At 43.7% G+C, this 17,144-nt stretch overlaps 1 protein-coding gene and 1 long non-coding RNA gene across 2 annotated transcripts in view; one reads left to right on the top strand and one right to left on the bottom strand.

Annotated features, from left to right (window-relative positions):
* Positions 1–741: 741 nt before the first annotated feature.
* LOC139805405 (uncharacterized) lies at positions 742–2,836 on the bottom strand. The gene is made up of 3 exons (XR_011729803.1): positions 2,614–2,836; positions 1,608–1,788; positions 742–1,223 (listed from the first exon to the last, which is right to left on the bottom strand). It is a non-coding gene; the product is annotated as an uncharacterized lncRNA (long non-coding RNA).
* Positions 2,795–17,144, top strand: part of GNA13 (G protein subunit alpha 13) — a 28,106-nt gene continuing 13,756 nt past the window's right edge. Inside the window, exons 1-2 of the mRNA XM_071763775.1 lie at positions 2,795–3,199; positions 5,115–5,341. Of these exons, the coding sequence (XP_071619876.1) occupies positions 2,917–3,199; positions 5,115–5,341 (510 nt within the window). The 5' untranslated portion in view covers positions 2,795–2,916. The remainder of the gene's footprint in view (positions 3,200–5,114; positions 5,342–17,144) is intronic.

Genomic DNA, 17,144 nt, shown 5'->3' with positions numbered 1-17,144 from the left:
GGTGTGGTCTGGGAGGCAGTTGGGCGTGGTCTGGGTGTGGCAAGGGGGTGTGGCAGTTACACGTGGCCTGGGTGTGGCAGTAGGTGTGATCTGGGTGTGGCAGTGGGTGTGGTCTGGGCGTGGCAGGGGGAGTGGCCTGGGTGTGGCAGTTGGGTGTGGTCTGGCCAGGGTGTAGCAGTTGGGTGTGGTCTGGGTGTGGCAGTTGGGTGTGGCCTGGGTGTGGCAGTTGGGTGTGGTCTGGCCAGGGTGTGGCCAGGGAGGTGTTGGAGGGGTGTGATGGAGGGAGAAGGTGGTTTGGAGGTGTTGTCCATGAGACAGACTGGGAATGGCCCTTGGATAAGGAGGGTGTTTGCACTGGGAGGAGGTGTTAGGGATGGGGAGGTGGGAGCTGGGAAAGCCCCCGCTCACCTCTGCCTTCTGAGGAGAGGAAAAACACTCCCCAAAAACACTCCAGTCTGGGAAGAGGAGAATCCCTCCCCAAAACCACTCCCAGTCTGGAGGGAAAAGTGGGGCATCCAGAACCCAAGCATCTTCCAGTTGGAAGCATGGAGATGATAGGAGGCTGAGAGAGCTGGTGGTTCAGCCTGGAGAAGGGAAAATAAATTTATGGATATTTTTCTCTCCATACAAAGCTCCGTGGTGTCTTTGCTGCAGGTGTTTAATGTCAGTTCAGCTCTGGTAACATCTTTAACTGACCCAAACCACCAAACAGAGGTCAGAGATGAACTGGACCTCCCCCAGCAGATCTGCCATGTGGAGCACGAGGCATTTAAATGAGATTATACAGACTTGGTGAAGGGCAAACACCCCTGGGCCTCTAATCACAAAACCTGGGCTGGTGGAAAGCAAAGAATTCTGCAGTCACTGACACAATCTGGACATTTCTTGTGGGAATTTGGTGGTGAAGAAAGTGAGGGGCTTGAATGGTAGGGGAGAGGTGGAGAATCCTGGCAGCATCTGTGTGGATTCCTCACTGATTTAGTTCCAGCCTTTCTGCACCCCAAATTAATGACAAAAGACATTTCCTGAGGAATCTAGGTGCCTGCTTTCTACAGCAAATGTGGTGTGATTTACGGAACAGTTTACACAGGGAATCCCTCCCCTTTTATTTTCAAAATTCACATTTCCTACCTGGTTGCCCCTTCATCACACATCAGCAGATGAATTGTGCAACACAAAAGGCAAAGTGAGTAAACTTCCATCTGAGGAAACGAGGGACAGCCCTGAGGGGAAGGAAGGGGTAATGTAAGTGAAGCAACAAGAATGGCACGGTGTGAGATTTCAAAGCAGTTTATAAAAAAATTAACCTTAAAAAAAAAAAAAAAAAAGAAAAAAAAAAAGTAAACTGTGGTATAGAGAGAGAAATGAATTAATCTCAGGTCTCCTAGAAAGGTGATAGTTAAAGCAGTATCTCCAGAGTCCCTTGTCCCATCTGGTAGGACACAAGCACTCAAAATGAGAAGCTTCCTTATCAGCCACATGGGAAGAGCTGGGAGCATGAATGGGCAGCATTTGCTTCCCGTCATTCCTGGGCTTTCCAGGGACAGGAAAGCAAAGGAAAGAAGTGGCAAAGAGGAAGGAAAAGAAAGGCAAAACAGAGAACAGACCTTATGCACTCTGCCTTGGAGATGGAGCCTGGCTGCTGGGGTGAGAGGATGCAGCTGGGATAACACCTGACCCAGGACTGGGAAATTTGGCTTCCCCTGCTAATGGTGATGCTGAGCCCACCTCAGTGTCCTCTCCAGGGAGCATCCTCAGTGCAGGAATAGCTCACTGAGAGCCATGCCCCTGCACCAGGAATCACAGAATTCCAGGATCATCCAGGTTGGGAAGGACCTGAGATCATCCAGTCCAACCCTTGATCCACTCCCCCCGTGGTTCCCAGACCACTGAGTGCCACATCCAGGCTCTTTTTAAAATCCTCCAGGGATGGAGAATCCACCCCGTCCCTGGGCAGCCCATTCCAATGCCTGATCACCCTCTCTGGAAAGAATTTTTTCCTAATATCCAACCTAACCTTCCCCTGACGAGCTGAAGCCCACGGCCTCTTGTCTTACGGATATATCAGAGAAGAGATAAACCCCTCCCTGAGTCCAACCTCCTTCCAGGGAGTTGTAGGAAGTGATAAGGTCTCCCCTGAGCTTCCTCTTCTCCTGACTGAAAAATTAGGGATTGGGAATGGTGACCTGGGAGGTTTTGGAGGGCTCAGCAGGCACTGGGGATGTGGAGAGGAGGCCAGGGACTACCCGAGGCTTGGGCAGGCGGACAGGTGGTATGGCAGCATTAGGCAGTGAGGTGAATTTGAGATAAAGGGGGTGGCAGCAGGGATGTGTGAACCAAGGGAGAGAGCAATAAGCAGATGCTGGAGTGTTTTAAGTCAGTAATGGATAAGAAGTTCCACTCGCTTTCCACCCAGCCCTGATGCGAGGCCCAGACCCTGTTAGCTCAGCCTCTACCACATCCCAGCAGCACGGGAAAGCCCTTCTCAGAGGAGCAAAGCGGAAGTACGTGCCAAGTTGTTCAAAGCGTTTTAACGAAACTATTTTTTTTTTTTTTTGTACGGAGAACAGAAAGCTGCTTAGCTGGCAAGCTTCACCCTGACCGAGGACTGACCTCCCGCGGCCGCTCGCCTATCAGCAGCTGCGCGGGCGTGGCAGAGCTACCACCGGCGGGCTCGTTTGAGCTGATTTTTCCCTCACGGCACCGCGTTGCTCCGGTACCGGAGAGCGGAGCCGCCGCCGCCACCACCTCCTCCACTCCCCCGCCCTCTTCCCGCCATTTCCTGTCAGGAGCGGTGCGTGGGCGGGGAGCGGCGCGGCGGGGTCAGGTGACGCGGTGTGCGCATGCGCGGTGTCAGAGCGCGGTGGTGCGGGCCGGGCCGGGCGGGCGCTCCCCTCGCTGGCAGTGCTCGCTAAGATGGCGGATTTCCTGCCGTCCCGCTCCGTCCTGTCGGGCTGCTTCCCCGGCTGCCTGCTGACCAGCGGCGAGGCCGAGCAGCAGCGCAAGTCTAAAGAGATCGACAAGTGCCTCAACCGCGAGAAAACCTACGTGAAGCGCCTCGTCAAGATCTTGCTGCTAGGCGCCGGGGAAAGCGGCAAATCCACCTTCCTCAAACAGATGAGGATTATTCACGGGCAAGACTGGGACCGGGCGGCCCGGGAGGAATTCCGGGCAACCATCTACAGCAACGTGATCAAGGGTGGGTGAGCGGTGGGACCGGAGGCAGAGAGCCAGCGGCCTTGTGGAGGAGGAGGGGGGGATACGGCCCGGCCCGGCCCGGGGTGGGTGTGGGGTTGGCGGCCTCAGGGCGGGAGCCCCCCGGGGGGACTCGGGGGGATCCCTGGGGTCGGTGGGAGCTGCGGGGTTGCTGTCTCCTCCTCCACGTTCGTCGGTTTCGCTTTAGGAGCCTCACCCTTCCTCCAGCCCCGCACTGCCGGGTGTGTGTCAGCCCTGCCGGGATGGACGCCGGCCCGGGCGCGGCCCTCGGAGCTGCCCAGGGCGGCTTCGTCTCTTGGTGTGGGAGCGGTGGGTTCGGCCCCTGAGGTCCCGAGCTTTGCCATTTCCTGGGGAGGCGGTGGCAGAGATGAGCGGTGATGTTTATGCTCCAGATGCACCTGAAAAGTGCGAGAGGCTGAGACGTGTCCTGTGCCCGAAGGGGGAAGCGCTCTCGGCGTTGCCCTGCAGCGGGGGAAACCTTTGCCATGGTGTTGACACATCAGTTGGCATTAACCCTCACCCAGGGCCACTGTTCATAGATGCGTTGCCAAAAAAATCTCCACACGTGCTTTAGGAGCTCTCGATTTCCCTGCTGTCATCCCCACTGCCTTGGTCATCCTGGTGGATTTTCTATTTCTGACCTAAATCGCTTGTGGGATTTGGGGTTTGGGCTGTGTAAGGGTTGGGAAAAGTCTTCACTGAGTTTCTGGGAGCAGCAAAGCATTGTCAGAGCTCAGCCTTATTCTTGAAGGGGGTTGAGGTCCAGTGGTTCCTACAGTTTTACAAGGCTGTTAAGGAATTGAGCCTGGAAAAGCTATAAATAGCAAGGCAATAGAAATCACGAGCATGGAGGTTGGCCAGGTTATAGTTTATTAATGAAGTAAAGTACTTCCTACTCTGTGAAACTATGCATGTAGGAACTGCAGATCTTTTTTGGAGGCTGCTTTCCTGCAGTCATTGCTTTTGACAGGTAGAAAAATTACAGAAGGAGAATGAAGCCTGAAAAAAATACTTAGCATGTAACAAGTGTTATTATCCAGCCATTTGTTATCACATCTTAATTCTTCTCTCCATGCCTTTACAGTTGCTTGTTCATATTGTTTGGTTTTTAAGCAGTAAATTTAGTAGTAGGATTAATTTCCCAGCATTTCCCATATCAGTATGATCACAACTTTATTTTTTTTTCATAAGGCCTTGTAGAAGAGAAGTTTACAAATATTGTCTTTTGGCTATAGAGTATTTACCAAAACAACAAGAAAAAGTGCAGTGTTTAGGTGATGCAGCTCCTTCTGCAGTTAAGCAGTAAAAACTTACTTTAAAGAAAGTGTTGTGATTTTAGTAAATGTCTTCATATCTCTGGAAACATGAAAGGCAGTGTTAATTCTTTACAGTTAATTATATCTGGGTACCAAGTTCATAAGAATACAGAGCCTTAAAATGATCCATCAGGTGCTTTAATGTGTTCTGAAATATGCTTTTAAACACACTTACTTGTCTTGTATTTATGCCAGATAAGGTTAACTACTGTAGAATGACTCTGGAGATCAGAAGGAAATAGAAATAAATTTAAAAAGTTTTCTTGGTAGCACAGATTGTGGATTTAATAATTAAAAATAGTGTTTTTTCAGGAGTTACACTTGTGATGTTGGTATTATACTGCTGATCACAGCTGTGGTTTTCAGAGCTTTTTCAGAGTTTTCTGAGTTTTGCTATTACCTGAAAACAGTGCTTTGAGTCATTTTTCAGCACCTTTCTGATTCCCTCTGGGGCTGGACAGTCCTGCTGAGCTCTGCCTGCACAGAGTGAGCACTGCCGTGGGAATCCTCGCCGACTGGCAGGCTGCTGAAACAGGAGATGCTGGGAAACTCTAATTGTGATGCTCTTTCATCTCCTTAAAGGTGTGAGAGTCCTGGTGGATGCCAGAGAGAAACTTCATATCCCTTGGGGAGATCCTGCAAACCAGAGCAACGGGGACACCATGATGGCTTTTGACACGCGGTCGGTCACGGTGGTGCAAGGCATGGTGGAGACAGCTGTTTTTTTACAGTACCTCCCAGCCATCAGAGCTCTCTGGGCAGACAGTGGCATCCAGCATGCATACGACAGGCGCAGAGAATTCCAGCTGGTAAGATCTGTGTTTCAGTGGGTTTTAATCAAATTTCTGGAATTTCTCTTCCTCTGATGCTTTTCCGTCAAGCGCTGATTCGGCACCTGCCGCCCGGGTCTCGGGGTGGCAGGATGTTACCCTGTGGTGTTGCAGGTGTGTTTAGCCAGTTCCCCTCCCCTTTTTAATAAAAGTAAGAATTATAAAGAGATTCTGACATAATTGTCCTCATTTCATATGTGAGAAAGTTGAGGTAGAGAGGGCTTCAATGGTTTGTAGCAAAGTGGGTACCTATGTAGTGTTTTTGCCATGTGGTTGTTCCCACCTTTTGCTAACTACTCCATCAACTTAAAAAAAACCCAAAAAACTAACAAAGCAAAGCAAAGAATTTGTTTTCAGTGAAGGAAGATGCAAGAGTAATGTGATTTTTAAGAAAAGATATGCATGGGTTAATGAAAAGAATTTAAAAACCACTCCCTTCTGTATCCCAAATTTGAGCAATCTAGCAAACATTCCCTTTGTATACTTCCTGTTTAATTTTGAACGTCATGTAATGAGCTTTTTCTTCTACTGAAGTTCTCAGCTGAAGCTGGAGTATACAGTTTAATAGTAGAGTTGAGTGGAGTGTACAGTGCAGTAGGGGGATTTGTAAGGAAAAAGAGCTGTCTTGATTCCTGAGCTGTTTGTGACAGCTCCATTCACATGCAAATGCTGCAAGAGAAAATATAATTTAAATTTTCTGTTTATTGATTCAAAGACTTGTCTATAAAATGTCAGTGGCACAGGGTTTTGTGTGAGTGGGGGTTGAGAACCTTAAAATAGAATAAATCTGTTCTTGTAGGTCTCTTAGACCTAAGTGGCTTTGTGTTTTTATGTCTTAAAAATAACCTTTGTCTTAGTGTGAATCTGAACAATAGATGATGATGGCTCCTGTTGAGCTATTATGAATGCTTGTGCAATCATACCCTGGCTTAAATAAGTTGTGTAAATACTCTATAAATATGGATTGCCCTGATCATGGAATGTCTTCCAGAGATTGCAGAATGTGCAGGTGCTGGAGCAGCCTGGTGCTGAGCTGTGTAAATAAGTTTCTAATAAGTCCTCTTGCTTCTTGGTTTTTGCCTTCAAAGTGATCATAAAAGGATAATTACTCTGCCATAGCTTCTTCTGGTTGTAGATGTGACTTCTAGTGATGTAATTGCTGTGCTGGAGTGATCTGTTTTAAAATCCATTAAATAAAATTGTTTTGTATTTGATTAAGCACATTGAGTGATTTCAGGCTAAGTAGCAAAGGGAGCTGTTACTATTCTGTCATCTTGAGTCTCTGAGAAGAAGGTTCTTTCCATAACTGAAGCATGGGCAGAGTTTCACTTTGAGTAGGATTTGAAGAATGTGTTCTGAATCTGACAGGAAAAACCTATTGCTTTTTTTTTTTTTTTTAACCCTTGTGTCTTTATGCTATTCTGAAAAATTATATATGAATCATGTTGTGTTCTAGGCAGATCTCAAGGATATTTTTAAATTGCTCTGAAGAGCTGAGTACTGTCCTAATACTAATTTTTGCAAGTAAGGTAACTGCTTTATTTATACTTACATTGCTTTATTTCCTAAATCCTTTCAAAATCTCAGAGATATTTATGCCAAGTTATAAACAGGAAAAAAAACAAAAAGGCTCTGAGTGATGTCATTGCATGGAGTGCAAGCAGTGTGATCAGTGCAGGCCAAGCATGAAGCCTCAGTTTTACTCCAGTGAGCTTCCAGCTTCAGTTATGACAAAACTCCATGTGGGCAGCAGAATTCTGGAAAACTCCTGAAAGCAGGAAGTATTTTTACTGTACCTGACAGGTGTTGGAGAAGAGAGCTGGGAGAATTGAGATCTGATATGGAAGGAAGACACAAATGGTTAAGGAGGCAGAGATGGGTGTACCCCAGTCAGGAGGTAGAGCAGGGGGAAGTTGGAAGACATGCAGACAGTTCAGCTGGGTCAGGACTGACTCTTGAAATAAGGATTTGTGACTGAAAATTGTTAGTGTTGTAGAATGGGGACTAAGAGGAAAATACTGGTTTACTTCCAGTTCAGCTGCTTGTGGCAAAAAAATGTCATGAGAACAGAGATCAGCAATCATTAGATGAGTAGGAGAGAGGGAAAAGTAACATTAAAAATAAAAAAAAGGTGGAAAATGGGGATGGTAGAAGAGTTTTATTTAACTGTGAACACTCTTCAGACTGCTGAGTGAGTTTTAACTGTTTTCTCTGGATGGAGTTTGACACTGCACTGAAAAACATGGTTCATATTAAGAGAGCACAGGCAGGAATGCTGGGAAAGTGTCTGTCAGGGGAATAGGACACTTTGGGCAAAGGTAGAAATGAGCAAATGAAGAACAGAGCAGTGGTGGATAAAGAGTGAAAAATATCAAAATTATATATAGAAATTTTAGGGGAAAGGAAGCAAGAGTGTGTCACTCTAGACACCATTTGTAGCTTGGGTGGCTGGGAAGTACAGTGAAAGAGGATTTAAGTTTAAAGTTTCTGCATGTGTAAGATTAAACACATGCATTTGTGAGAGATCATGGAGCTATTCTTGCTCTTTTCCTTTTTCTCCATCATCTTCCACTTACAATGCCAGAGAATATGCTAGGAGCCTAAAGAAACAATGTGATCTTTTTATAGCAGCATGAGAGGGGGGGAAAAAACCAGAACTTGGTTGTAGTTTAACAGAATTAGAAATCAACATTTCCATGCCTAGTTCACAGGAGTGTCCTTCCTCATTTGGTTAATTTAAGTGGTCATGGGGATAGTGAACATGATTTATTTTCCTTGGTATAAAAATAGAGGCCTTCTGGCCACTAGCAGCAGCATTTATGAAAATTCATTAGTTCACACTTGTGTAGTGCTTGAAGAGCTAATTACAGCTTAGTACAAGAAATGCCACTTCAATACTTCTTAAGTGGTTAATATTATAATCCCTCAAATTTTACTACAAACTGAAGCAATTTGGGTGATAGTTGCACTGACACTGTTAACTGAGGCCTCTTTTAGCTTAGTGTCCCTATAACTTACACTTAGGATTCTGATCATCCTCAGGCTTTCTCTCCTTCATCTACTGAGCTGATTTCTCCTGGCCTCCAGTCAGGTGGCTGACATGGCTTAGCTCCAGGGTTAGTCTGAATCAGCCTAATGCTTTCTGACACCTAATTAACATTTTGGGGTTTCTCCTTGCAAGCTGATTTCCTGTGAAAATGACTTGGATGAACATACCCATTATTTTGATTCTCCAGCATGCAAACCAGACATTTCCTAACCTTGATGCTCCAGCCTGTGAGCTGTTCAGCACTTGGGAAGGTTTGGTGCTCTCCCTGAGGTTTGCTCAGAGGCAGCTGAGGAGGGGCTGGTGCTGTGGATCTGATAACACCAAGGAAAGCACTTGTGTGTAAGAGCACCCTTGTGCCTCCTGCTTCCTGCCTGTGCTGTCAGCTCTTGATGTTGCTTTAAGGGTTGTTAACAGAGAAGCATTTGAAGGAGTCTCCAGGAGCCTTCACATTCTCTGAGAATGGAAAAAGGGGGATGAGAGCAGAGTTGCTCAGATGCACAATAAGCTTTGAATGTGTGGAAGGTTTGTTCTTGTTCAAGGTAACTTTTGGGTGGGTTTGGATGTTTGCTACCAGCAATTGTTGATCTTTGGATAGATACTTTTTGCTCTACTCGCAGATTACACTGAATATTTGTTGGTTTGGGTTTTTTTTTAAATGCCACAAACCTGCAATGCGCAGGGGCAGTGGTGACACTTTATTCTGTCAAGTTTGCATAAAACTGCAGACACAGATGGTACAGTAAGGATGATTGGATATGCATTTACCTCTGGATCCTGTTTACTTCTGTGTCATGTCTGCAAGTGCTCAATCAGATTACAGAAGACAGGAAAAGGTGTGTTCAGCTTGAAGTTCTACTTTTGCTGCAGCTTCTCTGTAGCATTTTTCTGTCCCAGAGCAGCGTTTTTGGAGAGTGATGTTCAGTTCACTGGGAGATGTTGCTCTCTTGTTCTGGTTGGACTTCTCTCAGTTCAGTCTTGGAGTATGGGTGGGGCTGTCATACACATGAAAATGTAAAATTAACACTACTGGAAATAATTAGTTCTCAAATGTCCACTGCAAAGTATTAGCAACATTGACCATTCCTTCAGTTGCATAGACTTCATATCCTTGAAATGGTTTTGGTCACAGAGTAGCCATCCTGCAAAGGTCAGTGGTGGTTGAAGCCAGACTAGGCAGCCAGATCATGAGATCTTCCTCTTTCTCTATGGACACCCATCTTAGGAAACAGCTGTGAGCTCAGCACTTCAGCATCTTCTACAGTCATGAGCATTGAACCTGAAAAAAGATCAGAGTGTCTGATCTGTCACATCTGCACCTTATTTGTGACACTGAATTTCAGGAGCCTGTCAACAGCTTGTGCCCACTATGCTCTACATATTATTCATCCTCTGTAACCTCCCCACACCCCTAAGCTGGGCATAGAGATGTCTTTCCACCCTCCCTTTCCCACATCTCCTCCTGGTTCTGGGACTGAGTGTTCAGTGCTCCCACACTCTTTTCTCCTTGAAGTATGTGGGTGGTGATTCTACTGGGACATGCTGGAGTGAATAAACTGTCTGTAGAAAGTTTCTCAGACTGACAGAAGAATCTTCTTCATTACAGTTATGAGATAAATCACCCAGAGTCTCTGCAAACATGTGCATTGATTGTTTGAGCACCTAAGCATACAAGTCAGAGCTACTTAATTTAAACAGAATGTTGTGATTACACTGAATACTGCTTATTTGGGGGGGGAACCAAGAAGCTGCTGCTTTTTATGTTGTGAAATAGGAATTATTTTCCCCTCTTTCCCCAGTCAATATACCTGTCAAACATCAAATGATGACAGGATGGCATGTGTACAGTTAGCATGACTCCTTAAAGCATCTGGAAAGGTCAGAGCTGCTTGCCATTTTTTGGTGTTTCTGTGCAATGGATTTATCAGAGGTTGTTGCTGTAACTATGGGAAGAAAAGTACTAATTTAGACTTGAAAACGAGTTATTCAAATCCTCAGAAAAGACTCTGAATTCTTGAGGATTTGCTGTTTTTCATGCCCCAATAACAACATAATGCTGGCTTTGAGTTTGTATTAATAAGGCTTCATAAAGGGATTAACACTAGAGTCAAACAATAAGGAGGCTTGAGTTTCCTTATTCTTGGGTTGTGGCCAGAAACCCTTCAATGTGTATACTGGTGCTTTGGTTGTGAGGACTGACTGTTGTATTTTCACTGAGCTGAATGATCTTCTGGTGAACTTCTCTACTCACTTAACACAAAGGGCCATTTTTTTATCATTTTCCAAATTGGGATTAGGCTTTCTGTTTCACCCTCTGAGTTACTGTGCCTTGAGAGCCTGCTTCTGGGACTGCCTTTCTTCCCTTCCCACCATTCTTTCTTTCTTGCCTGCTGATTTTTCTTATTAGCAGTAAAATATTGAAGTGTTTAGAGAGGAGTGGGCTTGTGTTGTTAATTGTTGGTTGCAGAGCAAGCTGGGCTGGTTTCACTGAGGAGCATCTTTGCCATTGGGTTTTTTTTTTTTCTGAATGCTACTATTTTTCTTTTTTAGATTTTTATTTTTCATGACTGTTATTTCCAAACACAGATGTGGCTCTGCATTGAGAGCTCTTCCCCTGGGAGCTGTCTCCATGTGCACATTATCCCAGCACACACATGTGCCAGACAGAAGCCTGCTGGGTTGTCTTCTGACCAAGACTGCTGGCAACTTTTTTTTTTGGAGGCTCGTTTGCTCCACTTAGCTCACATGAACCCATCTTTTCTGGGTGGTTTAAGTGCAATCCCTGAGAATGGAATTCTTCAATCAGGATGGAACCAGATGGGTTGATGGGGAACCACTGCTTTTAAAATGCTGACTTCCACATGGCAGTGTGGGAGCAGTGATGTGTTCTCACATGTACCCTGTTTTGAGCAAGCTAGGTCATGCTGAGCATTTTAGTTTCCTAAACATTTTGTTGCAGAAAGCTAAAAGGTGACCTACTTTCTGCAAAAAACTGGATTTCTATACCTGAGCCTCGATTAAATAGAAGTAAAATATCAGTGCCTTCTGATTATGCTGAGCATGCCAGCAGCCTCTAAAGAGTTCAGAGGGGACTTTCTCAGCCTTTCACACATCTTGGAGATGTGAACCTGTTCTCAGCAGATTCTTTTAAATAGGCACAAATGTGTTAGATGAGCTTTTGCTGCTTCTGCTGCCTCGAGTGTAACCTGAGACCTCGGTACAAACACTCATTCAGAGCCCATTTCCTTGCAGGCTGCCAAGCTCCCAGATAAAACGTGTTTGTACCTGTAGCACTGTCTCTTTTCATTGCTTCACAGAATTTCAAAGCAGCAATGGCTACACTGTTCCCCGTCCCATTAGAAGTGACTCACTAAATAGGACCCAAATCTCCACTCCAAAGTTGCAGTATTCATAGCTGTCAGCAAATCTCCATGCTGGCAAACCCTGTGGTATGAAGGCAGCCCTGATCTGCCATCTATATAGGTGAAATTAATTTTGCTCCTGAGGCAAAGAGTATGGAGTCATCTTTTTTCATATGTAAATATGGGATCCTTTAGGATTAAGGTGTGATGCCAGGGGCAGTGTTGATTTGTGCTGCTGTTCCCTGATTTGAGCTTACTGGAACAAAACTCCAGCCTTACAGGTTAGTTAAGTTTGCTCTCCCTGAGCACATACTACATTTGGGTTTTATTTGAATGACTGTTTTGGCTGTCTTTATTGACCTAAACTTGAGTTCATCATAAATGCTATTTCTGTGTTCTGAGTTCATGCTGTACCTCTTAAGCAGAACTTGCAAAGTGGTAGGAAACTTTGAGCTTGTGGTGGCTGAGGAAGTTGCTTAAGAAAATGTGAGAAAACCTACGTGCAGCTGACCTTATGTAAGAAAAGCAACAGAAGAATTGTACAAGATAATCTCCATACCACCATTGTGTCTGCTGGCACATTTCCTTGTAACTCTCTGAATTTACCACGAATCAGCTGAGAAGTTCAGAGGTGCAGAGTTTGCCTTTCTGTATCTCTGATGGACTCAAGCTGCTCTCAGTTATTACTGATGCTGTAGTAATTAACTCATAGTTTTTCAATTTTTAGTTAATTTCTAATATGAAATTCTACATGTGATGTAAAATATTTGCAGACTCTGGGACGTCCTTGCTATTCAGGGAGCCTTGGGTACTTTGATGTTAATTGCAGTGCTTTAGCTTGTGCTAATTTAAAAAAATACTAACACTCCTCAAATGATACCTGTAACTCTTTCGCAATACATGAGAAATTATCAGGGAATGTTGTCTGATAGTTTGTAACAAGAGTTGATACATTAGTTATGTCAGCCTTTACAAACAGAAATAGCAGAATTTAATTGAAAAGGATTTTGCTTAATTGAGGCAGAGAAAGGAACTAAAAAGCATTTGGTCATCTAGATTTCTCAGGAGGCTGAAATAGGAACCAAATGTATTTTATAAAACTGAATCCAAGAGATACTTCAGTGGATGCATCAGTATCTCTCTGAGTGTTCTGCTGTTGAAATTTTGTGATTTTATTTACAGACTATGGAATAATGGGGTTTTCAAGTATCTTAAAACCTGAAACTGGACATATTGAACTTTGTTTTGGTTTTGAGAGCCTTTGCTGGTCTTTTTTAGCTTGGAAACGTGTCTCTAGATGATGGATGGCAGATTTGCAGACTCACTCCTGCTTCAGCCTTGGGTTAAATGCAGTTTGAGTTGCAAACACATGAAGTCATGGAGCCAGTGGGTCAGTTCCCTAAAAGAAGAGCAAATGTTTACAGTCTGGTTCCAGTCTGTTTTGTGTGCAAAGCATCTGAAGTTTATATAGATGCTTTCCAGTGTGTAAATAGTAATTGGGAGGTAGCAGTTTTGTCTTGGTCAGTGCATGTTTTCATAGGACTTGTAGCTCTGTGTGTGTGTGCCATGACTGGGCAGATTTGTTTCATCAATGAAATCAGGAAATCTTGTGAAAAGTGTTGGTGTCTTTCCTTAAAGTCAAATTGCTGGGAAAGGAGTTTGGAGAAAGTAAAAAAAAAATTTTGCAGAGCACCTGATCTTGTGGGCAGCATCTCCTAATTTGCTTTCATGGATTATTTTCTATTCAGGTTCTGCCCAACAGAAGAATCTTCACTGGATGCTCTGACTCTGCATGTGTTGTGTCCATGTGCCCCTTACTGCATTCCCTAACCTGGCTCTGTTATCTTCAAGGAGCTGCAGTAGTTTGCTTCTAATTTGGAAGCATTGGTGGTCCTAAGCAAAACACCATTCCAGGATAGATGCTGGATCTTCCTGGGGTTTTTAATTGTGGGGAAAAGTCTCGTGGGTTTTGCTTTTGAGTTGTACAGAGTATCATGTCATATCACTCATGGCTGCAAAGTTGCTTCAGTTTCTCAGCTGTTCATAGGATATGGCACATCCTGGTTGCCAAGGAGTGGTTCAGAATTGGTTGGAAAGATGAAAAAAGTGTGGAAGAAATTGTAGTTCTGCATCCTTTAGTGGAATGCTGTTCCATGCCTAAAAGCTGTAGTGAATATTTGTATTTTTTAGCAAGTTTTGTTAAGAATTTGGTAGTTACACCCCTTCTTCAGGAGAGGGGGATACCTGGAGAAGCAAAATGAAACTCAGAACTGGAGCAGTTTGCTCTGTGCTGTGCTAGTATGCAGATTAAGTTTTTTCTTAGTGCTTGATCATGTTTTCTTTTGCTTAATTGGGGTAATTAAGCAAACACTGGGAGTCCTCTGCTAACTGGAGAGAATCCCAGCCTGAGTTTGGGAAGTGAATGTGGCATTTTGAAGAGCAATGCAAAACTGATTTCAGGGTGGGAAGAAGGAGATGACACTGGAGCCTTTTTTTGGAATATTTGGTTCTCCATTGACTTGCTGGTGGCTGGCCTGGCCTCCCCTCTTCCACCCACAACTCTGTGCTTGGGGCAGATGCAGATGTTGTAGTGCAGGGCTGAGGCTGCTGTGCTCTGCCTTCTTCCATTTCTTACCCACATTTTGAGAATTCTGGATTAATTGGATTACGTGGTAAATAGGGGATAATAGATTAAAGGGATATTATTGGGTTAAAAGCCTTCTTAAACCCCTTCACCTTTCTTTGTTAACACCATTATGCAAGATAAAAATGTCAGCCATGAAATGAACTTAGTGTGATGCCTTCCTTTGTAGGTGCTTTTGTAGCTTCATGCTGCTCAGCACCCTCAACCTCCCCCCCCCCCCCCCCCTTTTTTGTCTTTTTTTTAGGACAGATACTCAGTTTGTATGATCAAACACAGCACAGGTTTCACTTCTACACCGTGTGATGCAGCTCTCACTGCTTTCAAAAAAGTCAAAGACAAATTGAGCTCCCTGCCAAAAAGAGGAAATAGGATATTGCTCTGGGCAGAGGTGGGATGAGCTGTGATGCAGTTGTGACGTCTGCTGGGGGAGAACAGGGTTATTTTATGCTCCTGCATAATAAGCAAATGTCTGAAACTCCCCAGTCTTCCAAACAAGTGGCAATTAATCCAAATGTACTTTAATTTTATCTTTGAAAATTGACAGATCAGCTTTAAAATGACTTTTGAAATGGATGAGCTGGAGAGAAAAGCTCTGAGATCCTGAAATGTCTGCTCTTGACAGACAGTGCCTTGGACATCAGATATCTGTGCTTTAACCCTTTCAAAGCTGGTCCATCCCCTGCCTTTGCAGAGCAGTTTGTCCTTGTTTAGGGAGGCAGCTGGCAGTGGTGTTCCCATGGACAGAAATAGGGACTGCTTTGTTCTGGAGTGCCATTTTGTGCTGGTTTTAACATCGTTCTGGCCATAATTAAACACTTAGGGAAAGGAAACGTTCTTCTCTCCAGGAAATGTTTTGTGTTAGGACACACACAAATATTTTGACCCAGACTTGAAGTTTAGTGAGTAAATACACTGCTGAGTAAATACACTTTTCCCTAAATACCTTTAGCACCCTTCTTTTAAAATACTGTATATGTTATGGTGCTCTCTGATACCTCTCCCACTAGGAAATCTGTAGTGATTGGACTAAAACATGACTCCATTCCTTATCTCTGTGCTCGTGACTGAAATTTCAGAAGACATGTGGTGCAACTTCAGCCTTCTTTTCAATCAGCCTGGGGCAGTGTTTCAAGAAAATAAAGGTTAGAGAATCTTTGCCAAAATCCCCAGATATGGATTTATCTGGATTAAGCCACTAATAGGGGAAAAAAACAAAACAAAAAAAAGCCAACACCCAACTATAGATAATGAAGTGTTTGTTATAAGGCTTATTAGAGCATTGTAAGATGAGTTTTAAGGCTCTGGTTATTCATCCATCATCTTTCTTCCTTCAAGCTGCTTTTCCAGTTTTACAGAGGGTTTGGCTTATTTGTAAATTTAGGGAAGTTTATGCCAGCCTCAAAATATTGTAGTTACCTGTTCTTATTCTAAACTGGGCTGTTAAAAAAGTTTTTCTGTTGTTTTTTTGTTTTGATTTGGTTTGTTGGTAGGTTTTGTCATTGAATAAAATAGGAAATCTCTGTTTCTCTTTTCCCAGAGATTTGAGTAAGATCAGGATGAGAATTTTTGGTGGTTCCTATAATTCTCATCTAAGATACTAAGTTGTGTCTCTTGTTTTCTTTAACTATATGATTTATTCTTTCAAATACTTCAGAACTCCTGTCAGTGCAGTATGTTCCACTGAACTTGCAGCCAAACGTTGATGGTTTGATAAAATGTAAGTTTCTTTCTTTAAACCTTGTGATGACTAGATCTTTATTTGATGCTTTTTCTCCTTTTTTTTTTTTTTTTTTTTTTTTTTTTTTTAAGTGATTGCTGTTGGAAAAAATGCAGTGTCTGTGTTCCCTCAGAACAGCTAAAAAGGCACTTGGCCATGCTAAGATTTCAACAAATCATATTTAGATTGCTGACATTGTTTTCATGGAAACCAAATAAATTGGTGCCACTTCCTGGGTTGAAAAGATGTGTTCATCTGTTGTGTATTTCATGTCATCTTTTTTTTTTTCCCTCCTTCTTTTTTTTTTTCTTAAGAGTTTTTTTGTGCTTGCTTTCCTTTAGGCACTGGCTAGCAAACTTTCAGACAGCAGTAGTTCTCTGTGCCATGTTTTGTTTATGAAAAATAATTAATCTGTTTACTTAAGGTCCCAGGAGCAGTTCCAATATACAGCTGTGCTATGGGTAACTGCCCAGGACAGGCTGGAATCCTGTCCTTGTGGAAAGAGTGCATTACACTGGAGATATTTCACTATACAGGCATGAGCAAGGCTCATAAAATAAATGCAGTGCTGTAAGGGAAGCTGTTGTGACACTTAATACCTTGGTAAGAAGATGATTTAGTTGTGTTTTCTTGTAAATCACTTGTACATTGATCATGAAGTGACTTGGCTGGGCTTGGCTTTCTTTAGTAAGGATCACAAGACTCCAGGAGGCACACAAGCTGTTTTGAATCAAACCTTTCTGAAAATGGAATACTTGACAGTTATGAATAAAGTTATTTAACAGTCAACTTCCTGTGGTTTATATGCATTTCTGAATCAGGAGGAGGCTGAAGGGCTGCAGCTGAGATGTGTATGCTCCATCTGTGCAAAAAAAGGACATCTACAAGCAAAGTGATTGCTTAAAATCTGAGATTCCAATATGGGTTATTTGAACCCTTTATCCAAAAAGCAAAAACGTAGTCTCCTAACACTGGAAGATCTTTGGAGCTAATGTGTGGGCCACTCATTCTGT

This window comes from Heliangelus exortis, chromosome 20 (assembly GCF_036169615.1).
Source record: "Heliangelus exortis chromosome 20, bHelExo1.hap1, whole genome shotgun sequence".
Taxonomy (NCBI): Eukaryota; Metazoa; Chordata; class Aves; order Apodiformes; family Trochilidae; genus Heliangelus; species Heliangelus exortis.
The sequence above is the reverse complement of the archived record's forward strand: the minus strand, read 5'-3'. Positions and strand labels throughout refer to the sequence as shown.